This window comes from Macaca fascicularis, chromosome 17 (genome assembly GCF_037993035.2).
Source record: "Macaca fascicularis isolate 582-1 chromosome 17, T2T-MFA8v1.1".
Lineage (NCBI taxonomy): Eukaryota > Metazoa > Chordata > Mammalia > Primates > Cercopithecidae > Macaca > Macaca fascicularis.
In genome coordinates this window covers 88,872,501-88,890,156 of record NC_088391.1, presented here as the reverse complement: position 1 = coordinate 88,890,156, position 17,656 = coordinate 88,872,501, and the positions used below count along the sequence as shown (strand labels likewise).

General features: G+C 39.7%; 1 protein-coding gene across 1 annotated transcript in view; it reads right to left on the bottom strand.

The window, feature by feature from the left end:
• Positions 1-16,539, bottom strand: part of IPO5 (importin 5) — a 47,518-nt gene extending 30,979 nt beyond the window's left edge. Inside the window, exons 1-7 of the mRNA XM_005586124.5 lie at positions 16,428-16,539; positions 10,187-10,267; positions 7,463-7,655; positions 3,936-4,038; positions 2,877-2,973; positions 2,565-2,669; positions 47-169 (exon numbers count right to left, since the gene is read on the bottom strand). Of these exons, the coding sequence (XP_005586181.2) occupies positions 47-169; positions 2,565-2,669; positions 2,877-2,973; positions 3,936-4,038; positions 7,463-7,655; positions 10,187-10,267; positions 16,428-16,517 (792 nt within the window). The 5' untranslated portion in view covers positions 16,518-16,539. The remainder of the gene's footprint in view (positions 1-46; positions 170-2,564; positions 2,670-2,876; positions 2,974-3,935; positions 4,039-7,462; positions 7,656-10,186; positions 10,268-16,427) is intronic.
• Positions 16,540-17,656: the final 1,117 nt, after the last annotated feature.

The window sequence follows — 17,656 nt, the reverse complement described above, 5'->3', positions numbered from 1 at the left end:
TCCCTGCAAATAACAAACAGAACGTTTACTAACGTACTTAATTTACCTTTAGACTTAGCTGTAGAGTTGCTTCCAAGTGAGGACGCAAATACTTTGGAACAGTATCTGCAATCTCAACAAGGGATTTTAGGACAGAATCATCATTCTGGTAGCACGAGTCATTTACAGCCTAGAAAAGATGAAATAGAAAGTCTGTGTTGAAGATTCACTTTACGATGCCTCCTTAGCCAAAACATTCCTAAGATGCTGACAATAGAGAAATATTACTAAACTATTTTTCACTAAGTAATTTAGCAATCTATATTATGCAAATGTTCTACCTGCAGGCACATATATACCTTCCTTTCAATGGATGTTAACTAGAAACATACAAAACAGACTTACATTTAAGTCAAAATGAAAATCAGTGAAACTATAATAACCATTACAATACTTAAGGCTGCCAAGGAATTACTTTTTTATAACCAGGAGTCCCTTTCCTTTGTCCTTTTATTTTTTCAGCAATAAAGTCTCGCTCTGTCACCCAGGCTAGAGTATGGTGGCACAACCACAGCTCACAGTACCCTCCAACTCTTGTGCCTCAGACTCCTGAGTAGCCAGGGCCACATGTGTGGCCATGACACTCGGCTCTTCTGTCCTTTCTTATATCCATGTCCTAGTTGTTTTCATACGCACAGTAAGTACTAGAACCTATAAAGTGTCCAATATTACCCATTTTATTTATCTTGGATGTTAAGTCTGGTCACTGTGGTATTAAAGTATGCATTTTGTGTTTATCATTATCAATTTCAGAATAACAACTCTTAAAAGTTGTGGTAAACATTTTAACTTACTCTAAATCCAGAGGAAGAAAACCATGATTAGATTTCAAAAGTAACTAGAGATTTCAGATAATAAACTACTAAAGCAATAATATGTTATAGTTAATGTTCTGTCACAAAACTATCTTTTAATTGTGATAGCATGGGGAGAGAAGTTTCACTAAATCCTTTAAATAAACTTTTATCATGTGGAAACCTTCAATTTTAGCTCCTCTAAATCCTCTCTAACTCAGTGGTTCTCAAGGGGAATGGTTTTCCACCCAGGAGATATTTCCTGATGGTCACACGGTTGAGGATGGGCAAAGGCCATGGATACTAAATGTCCTGACCTGAGACACAAGCACAAGGGACTTACATGATCTTCTCATTATGCATTTCACATTTGTACAAACCCCAGACATTTATAAAAAGGAAAAACTCTTTATAGTGATCTGAACCTAGAGCCTAACTCACAAATTATGTTTTGTCTGGTTTCAACAACTGTTATCCCCCCGCAATGTAACTACTGTATCAATCAAGAATGGATACATACAGGTGGAACATCCCAAATCCAAAATGCTCTGAAATCCTCAACTTTTTGAACACAGACACGTCACTCAAAGGAAATGCGCATTTGAGTATTTCGGATTTCTGACTTGAGATGCTCAACTGGTAAGTGTAACACAAACACAGTGTTTCAAAATTTGAAAAAATTTTGAGATCCGAAACACTTCTATTCCCAAGTATTCTGAATAAGAGAGACTCACTCTCTACATTGCTTTGTTCAGAACCTTACTATTTTAGGAAATCTTATCACCAATTCTAATGGGAACTGTGGTGTTTGACTTACCAATATCTTTGTTATCAGTCCAGTTTTAGCTATTACATTTGTATAGATCACTTGGAAACCACCTAGTCTATTATGTCTTTTAGTGTAGTCTTGTCTGACCATTCACATAAGGAAAAGCAAGCCATTTTATTATATGTTTTCTTTGTAGTTCTTTATATTTAGTTAAGGCCATATATATATTCTAAAAAATTGTGCACATATATGTTACATTACTTATGCATTTCATCTTTAGAAGAGTATTTGAAAAATTACTAAAAATTGTCATAAAAAAGGAGTTTGGAGTCTGAAGATTGGGAACCACTAACTTGTACAATCTTTTAAATTTTATTTTAATTAATATAAATTTTTTTTCCCCAGGAGCATAGACTCAAGTTGCCCTGAATATATACTCTATCTTGTCTAATCTTATTTTGCTTTCTGATTAAAGCAGAAAGTATCCTTAAAACATTAACATCCTTAATGATAATGTGAATTAACCATAAACTTACATTATAATACAAACTTACACACCCTGTAGTTAAGAGTAGTTTCTCCTTATGTAAAATGGACCTTAAATCTCACAGGTTATTTGACTGATTTAACGGAAATAATCTACATGACCATATATTCAATAATAAGCATATAACTGCTTACACCATTTACTTTACAGGAAAATTTTATAAGTATAAATATTTAAGAGACTAAAAATGTCTTTCAAAGGCAGTAACCATAAGCTCAATGGAGACTGACATCTGCATGTTTTGTTCACTCTTGTATCCCCAGTGCCAGAACATAATAAGCAATATGAATTTATTGCTTATAAATATTCATATATAAATTCATAATAAGCAATATGAATTTATTGCATAAATGATTGAATGCATTAAAGAACCAAGTAAGGTATAATTATGATTTATTCTATACTGTTTTCATACCTGTAGAAATCCTGGTAGCAAGTCTGCAAAATGTTTGAACAGAGCAACATTATGCTCATTTGCAAGTATAAATGCAGCTGTAGCTCTAGCAGATAAAGTTCTAATCTAAAATGAAGAGGAAAAAATGTCAAGTATGAGAAATTTTTGATAAACGCAAATTCAAGCTTTCTTACTCAAGATCAAATTATTCTTTATCAGTAAAACTGGTGTTTACATTTTAAAGTATAAAAGTAAAAACCTCCTAATACACTAATTTCTTTCACAAATTAGATTAAAATCGATGGCAATATTAATAGGATTGAAATTATTTACCGACGGGTGTTCCTGATCTTGCATACACTGAACTAACATCCGTTTGATGACGTCTAAATAGTGCTGCTGCTGGTTCCCAAAAATTCCAGGGAAGTTCCTAAAAGATAATCCAAACATTCTTTAAAAGCTACATTATATTAATATCTTGGTAAAGTATGAGCTAGAATCTCTAATGAACTGTTTGTTTACCTGACTCAGTACGCATTAATCCATAGGTTGAACATCATCTACCCATTTTCTAAGCAATCCTGTTTTTGGGTTAAGTGAATGAAAACATACTGGAGAAGTCTGGGCTGGGAGTAGAGGCTACTCAACAGCCCATTCCCAGCTACATGCTTTTATCCTTATTACTCTGTCTCAGTCGAAAGCTGACCTGGAGTGCAGGATGGGACAAGAGCAACCACAGGTTTTCAGATGAAAACTACAGTAACTATGCTCTCTGACCATCTGCATTCTCTAATCTGAATTACTGATATTAACAAAGATACATAAGACAACTAAAGTAGAAAATGATACAATGCCTAAAATGTGTATGATCTTGATCACATTTTAGGTGTAGTAGAAAAATATAACACAGTGAGGCAAAGAATAATCACTTAATTCTAAACTTAGACTATTTGATTATAAATATACATGTTTGTTAAAATATTATAAAATTTGGCCACAGAAGATTCAGAAAACATAATGGGGATTCACCTGCATTCTCCTTCTCCTCTTCAAGACACCATTATTAATGTGGTTTTTGAAAAGCTACATTCAGTATTGTGTTAATCTCCAAATAAACGAGAGTAAACTGTTCAATAAAACTTTCAGAATCATAAAAGACAAAGAGAAAGCAAGCAAGCTGTAGAGAACCTTTGTGTACAAAAAAGATCACAACATGAAATAAAAGGCCCTTTAAAAAAATTTTTGCTTCCAATACAAATACAAACAAAGCTTATGTAAAGGCATTATTTCCATTTTAAGTATAAAGTTAAATTAGGCTAAAATAATCAATTAAAAGGTGTTTAGGGCATTCATGAAATCAAATGTCTCAAAAAACTAGATGAATGTATATACCAGAAAATGTGAAGGGCAGCTTCTCGTAGTCCCACATTTTGAGAGCTGACCGAATCAAAAAGGAACTTCAAACCTTCGGGCCACTGGTTATTGCCATCTTCATCTAAAAGTAAAGAAATCCAGACATGAAGTGTGTAAGTCAGAACTTCAATATTCTAGGAGTAAATCCTTTCATAAGCCTCATTCAAAACATGGCGTAGCGAAAAATGTCACTTTTGCCAGTTTTAAAAACTCCATAACATTCTGTCCTTTAGCCATAAAAATGGCATCATAATCGTGTTAAAAAAAAAAAAAAACCAACAAACCAACAAACCAAACAACTCTGTATTTGGGTTAATCAGGTATCAGCAGAGGTTCTTTCTTTTGAGATGGAGTTTCGCTCTTTTACCCAGGCTGCAGTGCAATGGCGTGATCTTGGCTCACTGCAACCTCCACCTCCAGGGTTCAAGCGATTCTCCTACCTCAGCCTCCTGAGTAGCTGGGATTACAGGCACCTGACACCATGCCTGGCTAATTTTTGTATTTTCAGTAGAGACGAGGTTTTGCCATGTTGGCCAGGCTGGTCTCAAACTCCTGACCTCGGGTGATCCAACTGCCTCTGCCTCCCAAAGTACTAGGATTACAGGCATGAGCCACCGCGCCTGGCCCGCAGAGGTTATTTCTAAGGAGCGGAATTTGAAGAGAAGGCAGCACTTTTAACTGTACAAATATCTGATTGCTTGACTCCTTTATATATACCATTGTCATTAAAGAGTTGAAAAAGTAGGCAAAGCTAGTATTTGGTGGCAAGGTCTTGAAATCAAAGTAACGATTACTTTGGAACTTGAGAAGAAATCAGGGTTAGAATCTCAGGACTCACACAGGGTGCTCACACTTTGCAGTTTGGTGCAAATAGTGCCAGAGGATGTTATTAATATGTTTATTATTTAACAAGATTAGGAGATTTTAAATAATACTTTATAATAAAAATGAGTGACCACAAAAATCTACTGTGCCATTTATGAGACTATGGTTAGACTGTTGCAAAGACCTTAAAAGTTACACAACTCACAGATGAATTACAGATGTTTTCTTTTTAAACTTCCCCCCATATTTGAACTCTTGTGAAATGACAAGTGTGCTGCTAAGCTGACATTAAATGTCTCTTCAACCTAAAGATGATACTTTGAGGGGAAATAAAATAGTAGCTTAAAAAAAAATCTATGAGAGCACTTTGAACACTTTGGAAAGGTTTGCATTGTTAAGTGTTTCTGAATAAGAAATGATGTCACCTATAAAAATTCATATTTACATACTTAAAACTGGAAAGTAGAGTTTTCTGAACAATTTAAAAATATTCAAAATTAGGGCCAGGTGCTATGGCTCATGCCTATAATCTCAGCACTTAGGGAGGCCAAGGAGGGCAGACCATTTGAGGTTAGGCATTCAAGACTAGCCTGACCAACAGGGTGAAAGCCAGTTGGCACCATCTCTACTAAAAAAATACAAAAATTGCTGGGCGTATGGGAGGCTGAGGCAGGAGAATCACTTGAACTCGGGAGGTGGAGGTTGCAGTAAGCCGTGATCACACCACTGAACTCAAGCCGGGGCAACAGAGCAAAACTCTGTCTAAAAAAATTAATTTGAACTCATCTAAAATATAAAGAATTGACACATTCCCCATTAGTTTCTAAGAAATGGTTGATATAAGAAAGCATATAATCTGCTGGCTGAATTGAACAAGAACTTACTGCATTACTGGTTGATGAGATTTTAAAATTAGTGTCATAATGTACTAAGCTCAATCAATAATAATGTTCCATTTAACCTTGATCTTCAACTATTAAAAATGCCATCTAAACAAGCTGCACTTACAATCACACTTATAAATGCCTGTCCAAAAAAAAAAAAAAGACAGTGGTGGCCACACTCTCTTCTACGAGCAGGAAGTACAAAGATGAGTGGGACAAAACCCGAGACACCATGGAAGCTGTCATGGCCCTGGAGAAGAACTTGAACCAGGAACCAGGCCCTTTTGGATCTTCATGCCGTGGGTTCTGCCTGCACAGATTCCCATCTCTGTGACTTCTAGGAGAGCCACTTCCTAGATGAGGAAGTGAAACTCATTAAGATGGGTGACCATGTGACCAACCTCCACAGGCTAGCTGGCTCCTAGGTTGAGCTGGGCAAGTGTCTCTTCGAAAGGCTCATCATCAAACAACACTAAAAGCCCAGGAACCTCTGAGGGTCCCCCTCAAACTATCAGGGTTTCTGTCTGAGCCTCTCCCTCCAGCCACCACGCTGGAGATCTCTCCCAAGCCCTAGACCAAATGGAAATAAAGCTTTTTGCAGCAAGATAAAAAAGTAGCATGTTCAATTACATTATTATTATTTTTAGTTGGCCAAAAAGGATTTTTACCTTTAGTAAAATGCATTTTATGATGTTTGCCTTTTACCTCACTTAAAAAAATATTTTTTGGGCAATAAAAATGTACACAGTAGGCTGGGCACAGTGGCTCACAACTATAATCCTATCACTTTGGGAGGCTGAGATGGACATCTCACCTAAAGTCGGGAGTTCCAGACCAGCCTGACCAACATGGAGAAACCTTAAAAATACAAAAAAATATTAGCCGGGCGTAGTGGTGCATGCCACCAGCTAATTCCAGCTACTCAGGAGGCTGAGGCAGGAAAATCACTTGAACCTGGGAGGCAGAGGTTGTGGTGAGCTAAGATCGCACCATTGCACTCCAGCCTGGGCAGTAAGAGTGAAACTCTGTCTCTTAAAAAAAACCAGAAACAAAACAAAACAAAGACATAGTATATGGCTGCATAACAGTATATGTATATATTTATCAGCATACATATACAACAGCAAAAGCACTGGAGTCACTGATTTTTAGTTCAACTGGCAAGTTTAATGTACAAAGTAGGTTATACCATTAATTAGCCCGTGCTTCTAAAACATTATAGATTTAGAAGGAAATATAACTGTCCATTTTCAAGCAAATTATAAAATTACTTTTCCACATGGATTTTTTTTTTTTTTTTTTTTTGAGACAGAATCTTGCTTTGTTGCCCAGGCCGGAGTGCAGTGGCATGATCACGGCTTACTGCAGTCTCCAGCTTCTGGGGTGATCTCCCATCTCAGCCTCCCAAGTAACTGGGACTACAGGTGCACACCATCATGCCCACTAATTTTTTGTAGAGATGGGGTTTTGCCATGTTGCCCAGGCTCGTCTTGAACTGCTGGACCCAAGCGATGTGCCCACCCTGGCCTCCTAAAGTGCTGAGATTACAGACGTGAGCCACTGTGCCTAGCCTCACATGGGTACTTTGAATACCAACAGGTAAGTCCTATGACTGGATTTCACAAACATCTGTCTGTAATTTCTGGCTCTAAATGCAAAATCCACAAGCACACTCATTTTAAACAGAATAAATGCTACTCAGGTACTTATGAGTCTTACTGTAAGATTCCACTAAAAAAAAAAAAAAGGAAGGATATACCCATGTTTTTGGTAACATGAGCGCACCTGCATACACACCTATTAAATTTCTGGCCAGTTCTGCCGCAATATCACAAACTTTTTTCCTCATACTAGATTGTGTTTCCATCTGAATAATCATGAGCAGCTCACTCTTGATGGCAGTCTGAACATCAGAGGGAAGTGCTGGATAGACTTCATCAAATGCAGAGGACAAGAGGCGTCTTAGGAGAACGGCGGCCATTTGTCTAGCCTATAAATAGACAACATCGTTAATAACTAGATTCACTCTGCCACTGATGTATTTCACCATTGTATTTTTATATTTCAAAAGCGCCTTGCTAATTTTCTAAAGAAGTAAATATAACTATTTCTAATTACATTATCTATTACATAGACTTATTTTCTTAGTGCCACAAAATAAGCCATTTGTACTCAAGGTGAGGAGAACTCCTAATCACATTACAATTCAACTACGAACACATATCTTAGCAATGATAAACCTGTCTTTAATCCCTATTTTTAACACATTATTTGGGAGAAAAACAAAACTTAAACTGTAAACCCTATAATGAATGCTCTTTTCCTACCTCTCTGTCTGGTCTCATTCTAGAATATCAAGTGCCTTTCCCACCCAACCTCAGGCTCCCAGACTGACTTAACTTGTTACATAACTGCCCTTTGATTAACATCTTAGATAAAATGCTTCTTTCATGCAAACAAACATTACAAGTTTCCAATACCTAAAAAGTGCTAATCCATCTCAACATGTGTATTCTTGGATTTTCATTTTCAAATCTGTGTAATTAAGTTTGGCATTTTCTGTTTAACATTTCTTGAGATTATCAAAAGAAAAGCTAAGACAAATGCCATACTCAAATTTTATCAAATCGAACCAATAAACTATTGGGAATACTGCACCTAATCTTTCCTGCTCTTGATTTCTCCAAGTTGATGTTACTCATTATCACTATAATTACTTTGGGAATTTGACCAACAAAAAATGTTAAGCTATACAAATAAAATTGATAATTTTTTTTCTCCACTACTTTTCACTGAAAAATCTTTTTATTGAAACATTTATGGTAGGTAGAAACCTTTACAAATATTTAACATGTTCTAGAAATAATTCAAAGTGGTTACAATTCTTATAAAAGTGGTTAAAACTCACGTGCAATTCTTCCCACACATATACCAAAAACTAAAGATATAATCAAGATGCTGTCACTAATTCACAATAATCATCTAATTCTTAAATCAAGTTAAGATTTAAATAAGGCTTAATACAAGTTTTTAAAATTAAAATTCAATAATTTTCATTATTATTCTTGGCTTTAAATTGTTTACTAGCTAACTTGCACTAATCTTCAAGAATTAAAACAGTCATCTGTTTTTAGTGATAGAAGTCACCCTATATAGGGTTATTCACATTTGACATCCATTTTGAGTTACAGAAAAAAACATGCTACAAAAGCAAAAAAAGCACCTCTTGTCATCTAGGAAAAAAAACCTGGGATACTTTCATATGGCTTTTAAAGTGGTTGGGAGAACATGAAGTTGCTAGTCTAAACTGATTGACTATTCATCTGCTTAGAGAAAATGGATTGACTGGAAGAAGTCAGGTGAAACATAATGTAAAAGTTTGGCATGACTTATTTCCATCAAGGATAAGCATTTTACATATAGTTTGACTGCTAGCAAAAAATTCTTACACTATGAACTCTAAATGTAATGTTTTGTAGGTAGAATGGTTTTCTAGACTTGGGTATTTTAATACCTTTTCCAAAGTACACATATTCAATGGCATTCAATATTTATGAGGATATTAACTTATAATTGGGGGTGGGGGGAGGAAAATTAGCTACGAAATGCCTCAATCAGAAGTATGAAACTATAAAATCCCAGAAAACAGCCTTATTTTTACCATAGGCAAAAATAATTCTTAAAATGAAAACAAATTTGAATTTGGTATAGGAAGTAGGTAATTAGCTAAAAACCATGATTCTAATAAAATATTCTAGAAAATGTCTCCATTCCTAAGTATATCTTTAGTACATACACTTATCTAGAGATGGTTATAAGCATAAATTTTTAAAGATTGGAAAAAAATGTTTTTCCAAAACATTGATAACACATCAAAACACTGAACTAATTTACTTCTTCAGAATAAATTGTTTCAAGGAAAGATTTTTAGCTGCAAAAAGCACTTCAATTAGGCTGGGTATGGCGGCTCATGTCTGTAATCCCAGCACTTTGGGAGGCTGACGGAGGTGGATCACTTGAGGTGAGGAGTTCGAGACCAGCCTGGCCAACATGGTGAAACCCCGTCTCTACTAAAAACACAAAAATTAACCAGGCGTGGTGGCGCAGGCTTGTAATCCCAGTTACTACTCGGGAGGCTGAGGCAGGAGAATTGCTTGAACCCAGGAGGCAGAGGTTGCAGTGAGCCGAGATGGTGCCAGTGCACTCAAGCCTGGGCAACAGAGTGAAACTCCATCTCAAAATCAATCAATCAATCAAATCAAATCACTTTAATAATTCTTATGCAATTTATAAAACCATTAACCTTCATCTACCCTAGACACATTATCTTATATGGAAAAAAGGCAATTATCATTAATACAAAGTACTTAAAAAATTACATTATAATTCCTAAGTAGCTTTTAGTAAATAATAAGTACAAAGTTCTAGTAAAGTCTATGTGGTAAATCACAATTCTCACTTCTACTACGATCATCATCTTATTTTCTAAGAATGTAATAGTCACAAATATTAAGGTAGTACCTCTTCAGCAGCTGTCGTATTTCTGATGGCTTGTAAGAGGAATGTGATCTTTGACTGGCCTGGGATATTCTCATAGGTTTCCTGCGTGGGAAGAAAAAATGGTTAGGAAAGAACGTTAGAAAACTTCATGAGTAAATCAATGAAAGAAATGAAGAGTGGGAAGGATGCACGAGAAATTATTTAATCTAGGTCTGGTGTTAACACCTTCTGTGACATGAAATACACTTCAGATATGTTGGGAAAGAGAAGATGGCCAAAGGGTTGTTCTCAAGTTCCTTTCTACCTGTATCTCTTAAATAAATGTCTCTAATGTGTGTGCATGTTTTCCCAACTTATGATCCCTGGTTAACAAAACTCAAGGTCTAAGAGGGCCAAAAAATTGCCAAATGTGACTTAAGCCATTGTGCTGCCAATATTAGTGCTCACTTAAAATCACCTTACATCATGAGAAACTGTTTTGTTAACATTTTTTAGACTGGATGATGTACAACTGGTTCAAATTACCACTACTTAGAACCACCAGACACACACCTGGAAATAAGTCAGAGAAACAAAGTATTCAAATCCTTTATGCTACATTTTCTTCCAAGCAAGGATCATATTAAAACCATACTACATAGATAAATGAATGTGGTCAGGATCAATTTGGCCAGGAGGCTTTAATGTCTTTTGTAAATCTATTAGCAAGAGGTTTGTGACTCAGGACACTCTATACTCTGTTAATAATGTAAAATCGCAACAAATTGGTTAACAACAAAAAGTTGACACCAATTAAAAGACAGATGATCAGAATGGATTAAAAAACAAGAACCAACTATATGCTGTCCAGAGAAGTGCAGATTCATATGCAAGAATTCTAATTCGCTCACTGTGGAAAAGAAATCAACTTAAGTACACTTGGAACTGCTTCCTCTAAGAAGCCTCCTAGTAAATAGATAATCCATTCTTATCCAGCAATTTAGAGTTGAGTCTTACGTGGGTAACATTAATTTCTTTAGAGCTTACCTGCTCTCATTGCTACCACATCTCTATATCTACGCGGCTTCTCTGGAACGAAGTGACAAGGGAGGAAAAACAAGGCTATTTTGAATCCATATCTACCTTAAACCTTTTACTAAGTGTCCCATGGCATCCCTGAGATATTAACAGATAAGGAAATAAAAGCTTATAAGTTAATGACTTGCCCAAGATCACAGACAATGAATAGCAGACAGAACTCTGGTCCTCTAAGGCCAACCATATTCAAAATCTCTCTGGTACTGAAAGCTGTTTCACTTCATTAAACCACCATTATATTTATGCAGTGCTACACAGTTTTCAAACTTTTCAAACAGATCTGTCTGGGGAAGAACAGATTTTGGGGGAAAGGAGAATTCAAGATCTTCTGATAACCTCAAGTTCCCATTCTAGTAAAAAGCACATAGGATCATAACAATGCTGAAACCTGTGCCAAAAAGCACTCACAGCTGAGAAGATGGTCTGAATTTCCTTATCCAGAAGACATAACTTAGGTAAAGACACCCACAAGCTGAATGCGAAAATGGTTATGTATCTTTCTTTTCTTGTCTTTTTTTTTTTGAGACGGAGTCTCGCTCTGTCGCCCAGGCTGGAGTGCAGTGGCCAGATCTCGGCTCACTGCAAGCTCCGCCTCCCTGGTTCACGCCATTCTCCTGCCTCAGCCTCCCGAGTAGCTGGGACTACAGGCGCCGCCACCTCGCCCGGCTAGTTTTTTGTATTTTTTAGTAGAGACGGGGTTTCACCGTGTTAGCCAGGATGGTCTCGATCTCCTGACCTCGTGATTCGCCCGTCTCGGCCTCCCAAAGTGCTGGGATTACAGGCTGGAGCCACCGCGCCCGGCCCTGGTTATGTACCTTTGAGACTTTTCACTTAATATTTACCTTATACCAGCAGTATAATGTTTTCATTTAAAAAGTATCTCACTATACAATAAAAAGCACCCAACTTAGCCACTTATACACTGGTAATGTGAACAATGTTTAACACTTAAATTTCCAGTAGTCTAAATCAAGTTTTTGCAAAAACTTTTTTTTTTTTTTTTTTTTTGAGATGGAGTCTCACTCTGTAGCCCAGGCTGGAGTGCAGTGGCGCGATTTTGGTTCACTGCAACCTCTGCTGTCCAGGTTCAAGCGATTCTCCTGCCTCAGTGTCCGGAGTAGGTGGGATTACAGGCACCTGCCACTGTGCCTGGCTAATTTGTTTGTATTTTTAGTAGAGACGGGGTTTCACCATCTTGGCCAGGCTGGTCTTGAACTCCTGACCTCGTGATCCACCCGCCTCGGCCTCCCAAAGTACTGGGATTACAGGCATGAGCCACTGTGTCCGGCCAAACACTTCTTTACTAGGCTATCACTCTCAGAAAACCTAATATAAATCCTGAAGCTCCCTACTCTTGCCCAGGGGGAATTGTTGGTTTGACTATGTAGACTGTTGGTCTAACTCTAGTAGATTCAACATTGGGTCAAATATTAAACTCTACTCCATAATGAATTAGAAGCCAATGGTGGGAGAGTTTAGTATGAGTGACAGATGACTTCTGTTGAGAGAGGGTTCTCTCCATCTGATATGTTCCATTGTGGTAATCCAAATACAGTATTACATCAATACCATCACAATGGTCAAGGATAATGGTTAGACGAGTTGATGGGTGCTGATGAGTTGATGGGTGCAGCACAGCAACATGGCACAAGTATACATATGTAACAAACTTGCACGTTATGCACATGTACCCTAGAACTTAAAGTATAATAATTAAAAAAAAAAAAAAAAAGGATAATGGTTAAACAGTCTAAGTTCCACACAGACAGGAATGGTAACTCTTTATCTTTGTATCTGAGTACCCAGCACATCAGCATAAAAGAATTATAAAGATTGTTTCTAATACTATTCCTAGCACTAGTCCTTAGGTTCAATGAATGTTACCAGTGTTGTGGCAAAAAAAATTTCAATTCTATCTGATTCCACCTTATACAATTTACACAATGCAAAGACTTCTCCTCTGCCTCTTCCCTGCCCATGAAGAAATGCTCATATGTACTCATCTCATTCCATAAATATTTATAGTGAGCCTACCTTGTATGAGGAAAAGTAAAAGGGGATGCATGACTTTTATCTATTAACACCCTGGTTCCTCAACAATCAGGTATATTTTTCACTGTTATCCGCTGTCTATTGAAATCTCAACAACGGGCTGGGTGTGGTGGCTCATGCCTGTAATTCCAACACTTTGGGAGATGGGAGGATCACTTGAGGCCAGGAGTTCAAGACCAGCCTGGGCAACACAGCAAGACCCCATCTCTACAAAAAACACTCAATGAAATTCTCTATTAGAATCAATGAGGAACAAATTCTGTATGGAGAACCTTAGTAAAAAAAAAAACAAAATCCATGCATATGATTAATAAATACTTAAGCTTATGTCGTATAAAAATGTCTAGTGATAAATACCATGAATACTCTGTACTACTTGTCAACTATTTATTCAATAGTTATTGTATTCTGAGACTTAGGGACATTCACATATGTTTCTTCAAATGAGAAACATTTTCTATAAAGTTAATATCCTTACAGGTTTTAAAAAATAGAAATAAACTATAAAGCCTATTGAATGGCGTATACGATGAAAAAAGTTTTAACTTTTTAGAGTTTTGACATCCCTTCAATGATATCAACCAAATATATAACCATATTTGAATACAAAAGAAGTCACCTTAGTCAACAGTTTGGTATTTATGTGTCAACTAAGTATTTTTATTTTGAATGAGTAAATTACAAAGATATTTACTGAGCCCTGGCCAATTTTTCAGTTCATAGAAAATATTTCTATATTTGCTGTATCAGACTTAACGCTAATTTTATTTCATTTGATTTGTTATAAAACGCTTATTTCATTAGGCAAAAAAGAAAAGGACATTACATGGTACCAGAGAACTTCTCTTAACATTTATTTTTTTGGGGGTCAAATTAGAAAATTCTGTATCACAGTAAGTACTGTGATACTTACTTTACATATTAATATATTCTCAGGATATACAAAGAAAGTAAAATCCTAGTATCTGAATGTTTTCACTAGGAATAAAGAGACTAAGAGAATAACAGTACTTATTTCCAATTATTCTTTATGAGAAAATGTGCTGAATGCTGATAACTATCCCCAATGTGATGTAAGTGATAAAAGATTTACAACAGGCACCAACTGGAATTCAAGCTAAACCAGACACTGGTATTTAGTTCAATAGAAGAGAGATTCCCCACTAGGCTTGACAATAGAGACTTAAGCAACTGGAGGGAAGAGGGAGAATTAAACTAGCTTACTAATTACAATGCTGTTCTGCTTTGTAACACATGGAAATTTCTATTATACGTTGGGATTAAAAACTTATTTTGGCGAAAAATTATCTCAAGAGTTAGCAGAAAGCATTAATTTTTTCTTTTTAAGCATCATCATATCCCCAAGGCAAATTGATGCAATACATGCATATTACTTCTAGGAACAAATCCTACTTTTCAGTATTCTCCAAGTAAACCTGGGAAAGTATGCAAAGATAGGTATATATGTACTCCTGTGCATAGCACTATTTTTAAAAGAGCAGGTCACTGGAAACCACAATATCCATTTCATAGAAGGTTGCTTATATAAATATCTATCCATATGATGTATAATCTATAGCTGACCAAAAAACTCACCTATGAGGCAATGTGAAATACACTGAGTGAAAAATTCAAGTTGCAAAATAGTGTAAATAGTATTATAAGCCCATTCAAGTAAAAAATCAATGTGTATGTTAAAATTTCAGGAAAGACTCACGAGACACTTAAAAGTGGTCACCTTTGGGAAATGGGATAAGAACCTATTCACTGTTTGAATTTTTACCCTGAACATGTATTACATATATAAAATAAAGTGAATAGTTGAAAATGCCTCTTCATATAGAACAGAATTTTGGGTGTGTTTACTTCACTTAATATAAAACCTCTAAGTATAACCAGCACATCCACCATCTATTCAAAACAAGTATTAACACTTGTTTTAAGGACACCTGGAAAAGTCTTCAGGCCTGAGTTCAGAAGAGGACCTGTAGTCAATTTCATTGGCTATATGCAAAATTAATTTTTGCTCTTTAAAAATATCCGGCTGAACATCCTTCATTTAATCTTATAAAACTCTTCAATCTCATGGTTGCAAAAAAACCCATATATAACCAAGTTTAGCGGTCAGCTAAGAAACTGGAAAGTTTCTCCCTCCCCTGGAAATATCCCATAATAATCGTGGTCTCAACGCTGACGATGTAACATCAGTCTTCCAGTGAACCCGGTAAATGAGCTTACAGATATATTTAAATTACTGTCACTTGAGAGTATCTCCACATTTTGGAGGCCAGGAACAAGAGGTGGTTTGAAAAAACAGATTACGGTTATATTTAATGAAGTTGAAGACTTAAACATATGGTACTGGCCCAGTTAAACAACGGAAGTCCCACTACATCCCATTTATCCCACGATTCTCTAGAGAGCAAAGAAAATTTGTCTGAAGGAAGAGCAGAGTAAGTGTATTACAAGCCCAGAGTAAGGTGGAAACTGCATAGAAAGAAACCCTAAAGGCAACTTCACAGAACTGGGGGTGGAAAGGGGTAGGGAAATCTGGCTTCTGATGTTAGGAACTAAAATGAGAAAGAACTAAATGAAAAAAGGCAGCAGCGACAAGGAAGGGTACACATTTAAAAAGAGAGGGACAGACGGTGTGGGAGATGAGCAGGGGGTAGAAGCAGGCGTGACGGGTAAGGTAGCAGCCAGGGTTTGGGAGACCCACAGCGCTAGGCTGGGTGGAGACAGCAGCTGGAAAGGCGGTGGGGGCTCCCGCTGGGAGAAAGCGGGAAAGGGGCGAGCGGGGAGCTCGGAAAGGGGGTGGCCAGCGAAGTTGGGGCCCCGGGCCCGCCCGGCACCCCACACCTGGACTGGGGCAGCGCGTCGGGAGCGGCCGCACGTGGGTGCGAGCGGCGGCAGGGAGGTAACTGGTGTCGGGCGCCACGGCAGCAATGGCCGGAAAAGCCCGGGGGCACGACCGGGAGCCGCGGGCCGCCTCACACGTGGGCTGCGCGGCCGCCGCCCGCCGGGCCCAGCCTGCGCGGCCGCCGCGGACCGGCCGAGGCCCGGCGCTGCCGGCGTCGGGAAAGGGTCGGCGCGCCGGCCAGGGCGCGGAGACGGGGGCGGTGAACTCGGTTACCTCTGCCTGTTTCCGGACCACATTGTCGGGGCTGAGCAGGTTTCCCAGGAGCAGGTAGAACTGTTGCTGCTCCGCTGCGGCCGCCGCCATTGCGCTAGGCGTGAGAGAGAAGGAGGGAGGGGAGACAGGAGCCGTGAGGCGCGCTCGCGGGCCGCGGGAGGGGCGGGGGCGGGCCCAGCGCGGGGACCGGCACCAGCGGCGGCGCGGGGCTGTGGGGGGGCCGGGCGGGAAGGGCGGGGCAAAGGGGAAAGGGGAGGACGGGGCGGGGCCTCGCGGCCTCTCACCCCGCCGCGGCCGCCGGCGCCGGCGCCTCACTGGCCCTGGGCGCAGGGGGGCGGGGCCGAGGCCGCCTCCTCGGGGGCCGCGCTGATTGGCCACGCACCCTGCGGTGCCGTCACTGGCCGCGCGCCGTGGGCCGCCGGTTGTGCGCGGATGGGGTCGGCTGGCGGCTACGCAGCCGGGCCAGGGCTGGGATCGGGGTCGTGGTCCGGGTCGAGGCCTGGGCTGGGGCCGGGGCTGCGTCGCGGGGACAGCGGGAGGAGCCGGCCGGCGGGCCCGGCCGCGGCGATGGGCCTGAGGCCTGTCCGGGAGGAGGGGCCAGCTCCTGAGCGCGGGAGATTTCGGCGCCGCGGGCTGGTCGGCCTCCTTCTCGCGGACCCCCGGCCCCTCCCCGCGGCCGCAAGAGCGGGCCCCACCCCTTCGGTCCTTCTCCCCCTGGGATCCAGCCCTTTACCCACATCTAGGAAGGCAGCAGCCCCTTTAGACCCACTTCCTAGGTACCTTCCACCCACAGACTCCTCTTGTTGTCAGACCCTCCGACCTCCCCCAGGACTATGGACTCAGGGCGCCCCTTCCTTCTGCCGCGCCCGCCAGTGACTCACGCCTGGGGCTTTCGCGGAAGAGGGGTTACTCAGCCCGGGGCTCTCCCGCCAGGCTGCCCGTCCCCAGCCCGCGGTCGTCTTCGCACGTCCACGTAGCAAAGATGCCTCCACCCGAGGATCTGTGACTATTCCCTTGAATCCCTTGTTTAGGGATGCTGTTCTCGCAATGATTTGGGAACGTCAAGAAACACCTTTCTTCCTAAAGGAGCCCTGGTTTACAGGGTTGATATCTCAATCTCGGTCTAGGAACCCAGAGGCGTAATTTCAATTTCAGCATTCTAATGCGTAGATAATACACGCAATGTTCTTTAACTGCTGGGGCTGCCAAAGGCAGAGAGAGGGGTGTAC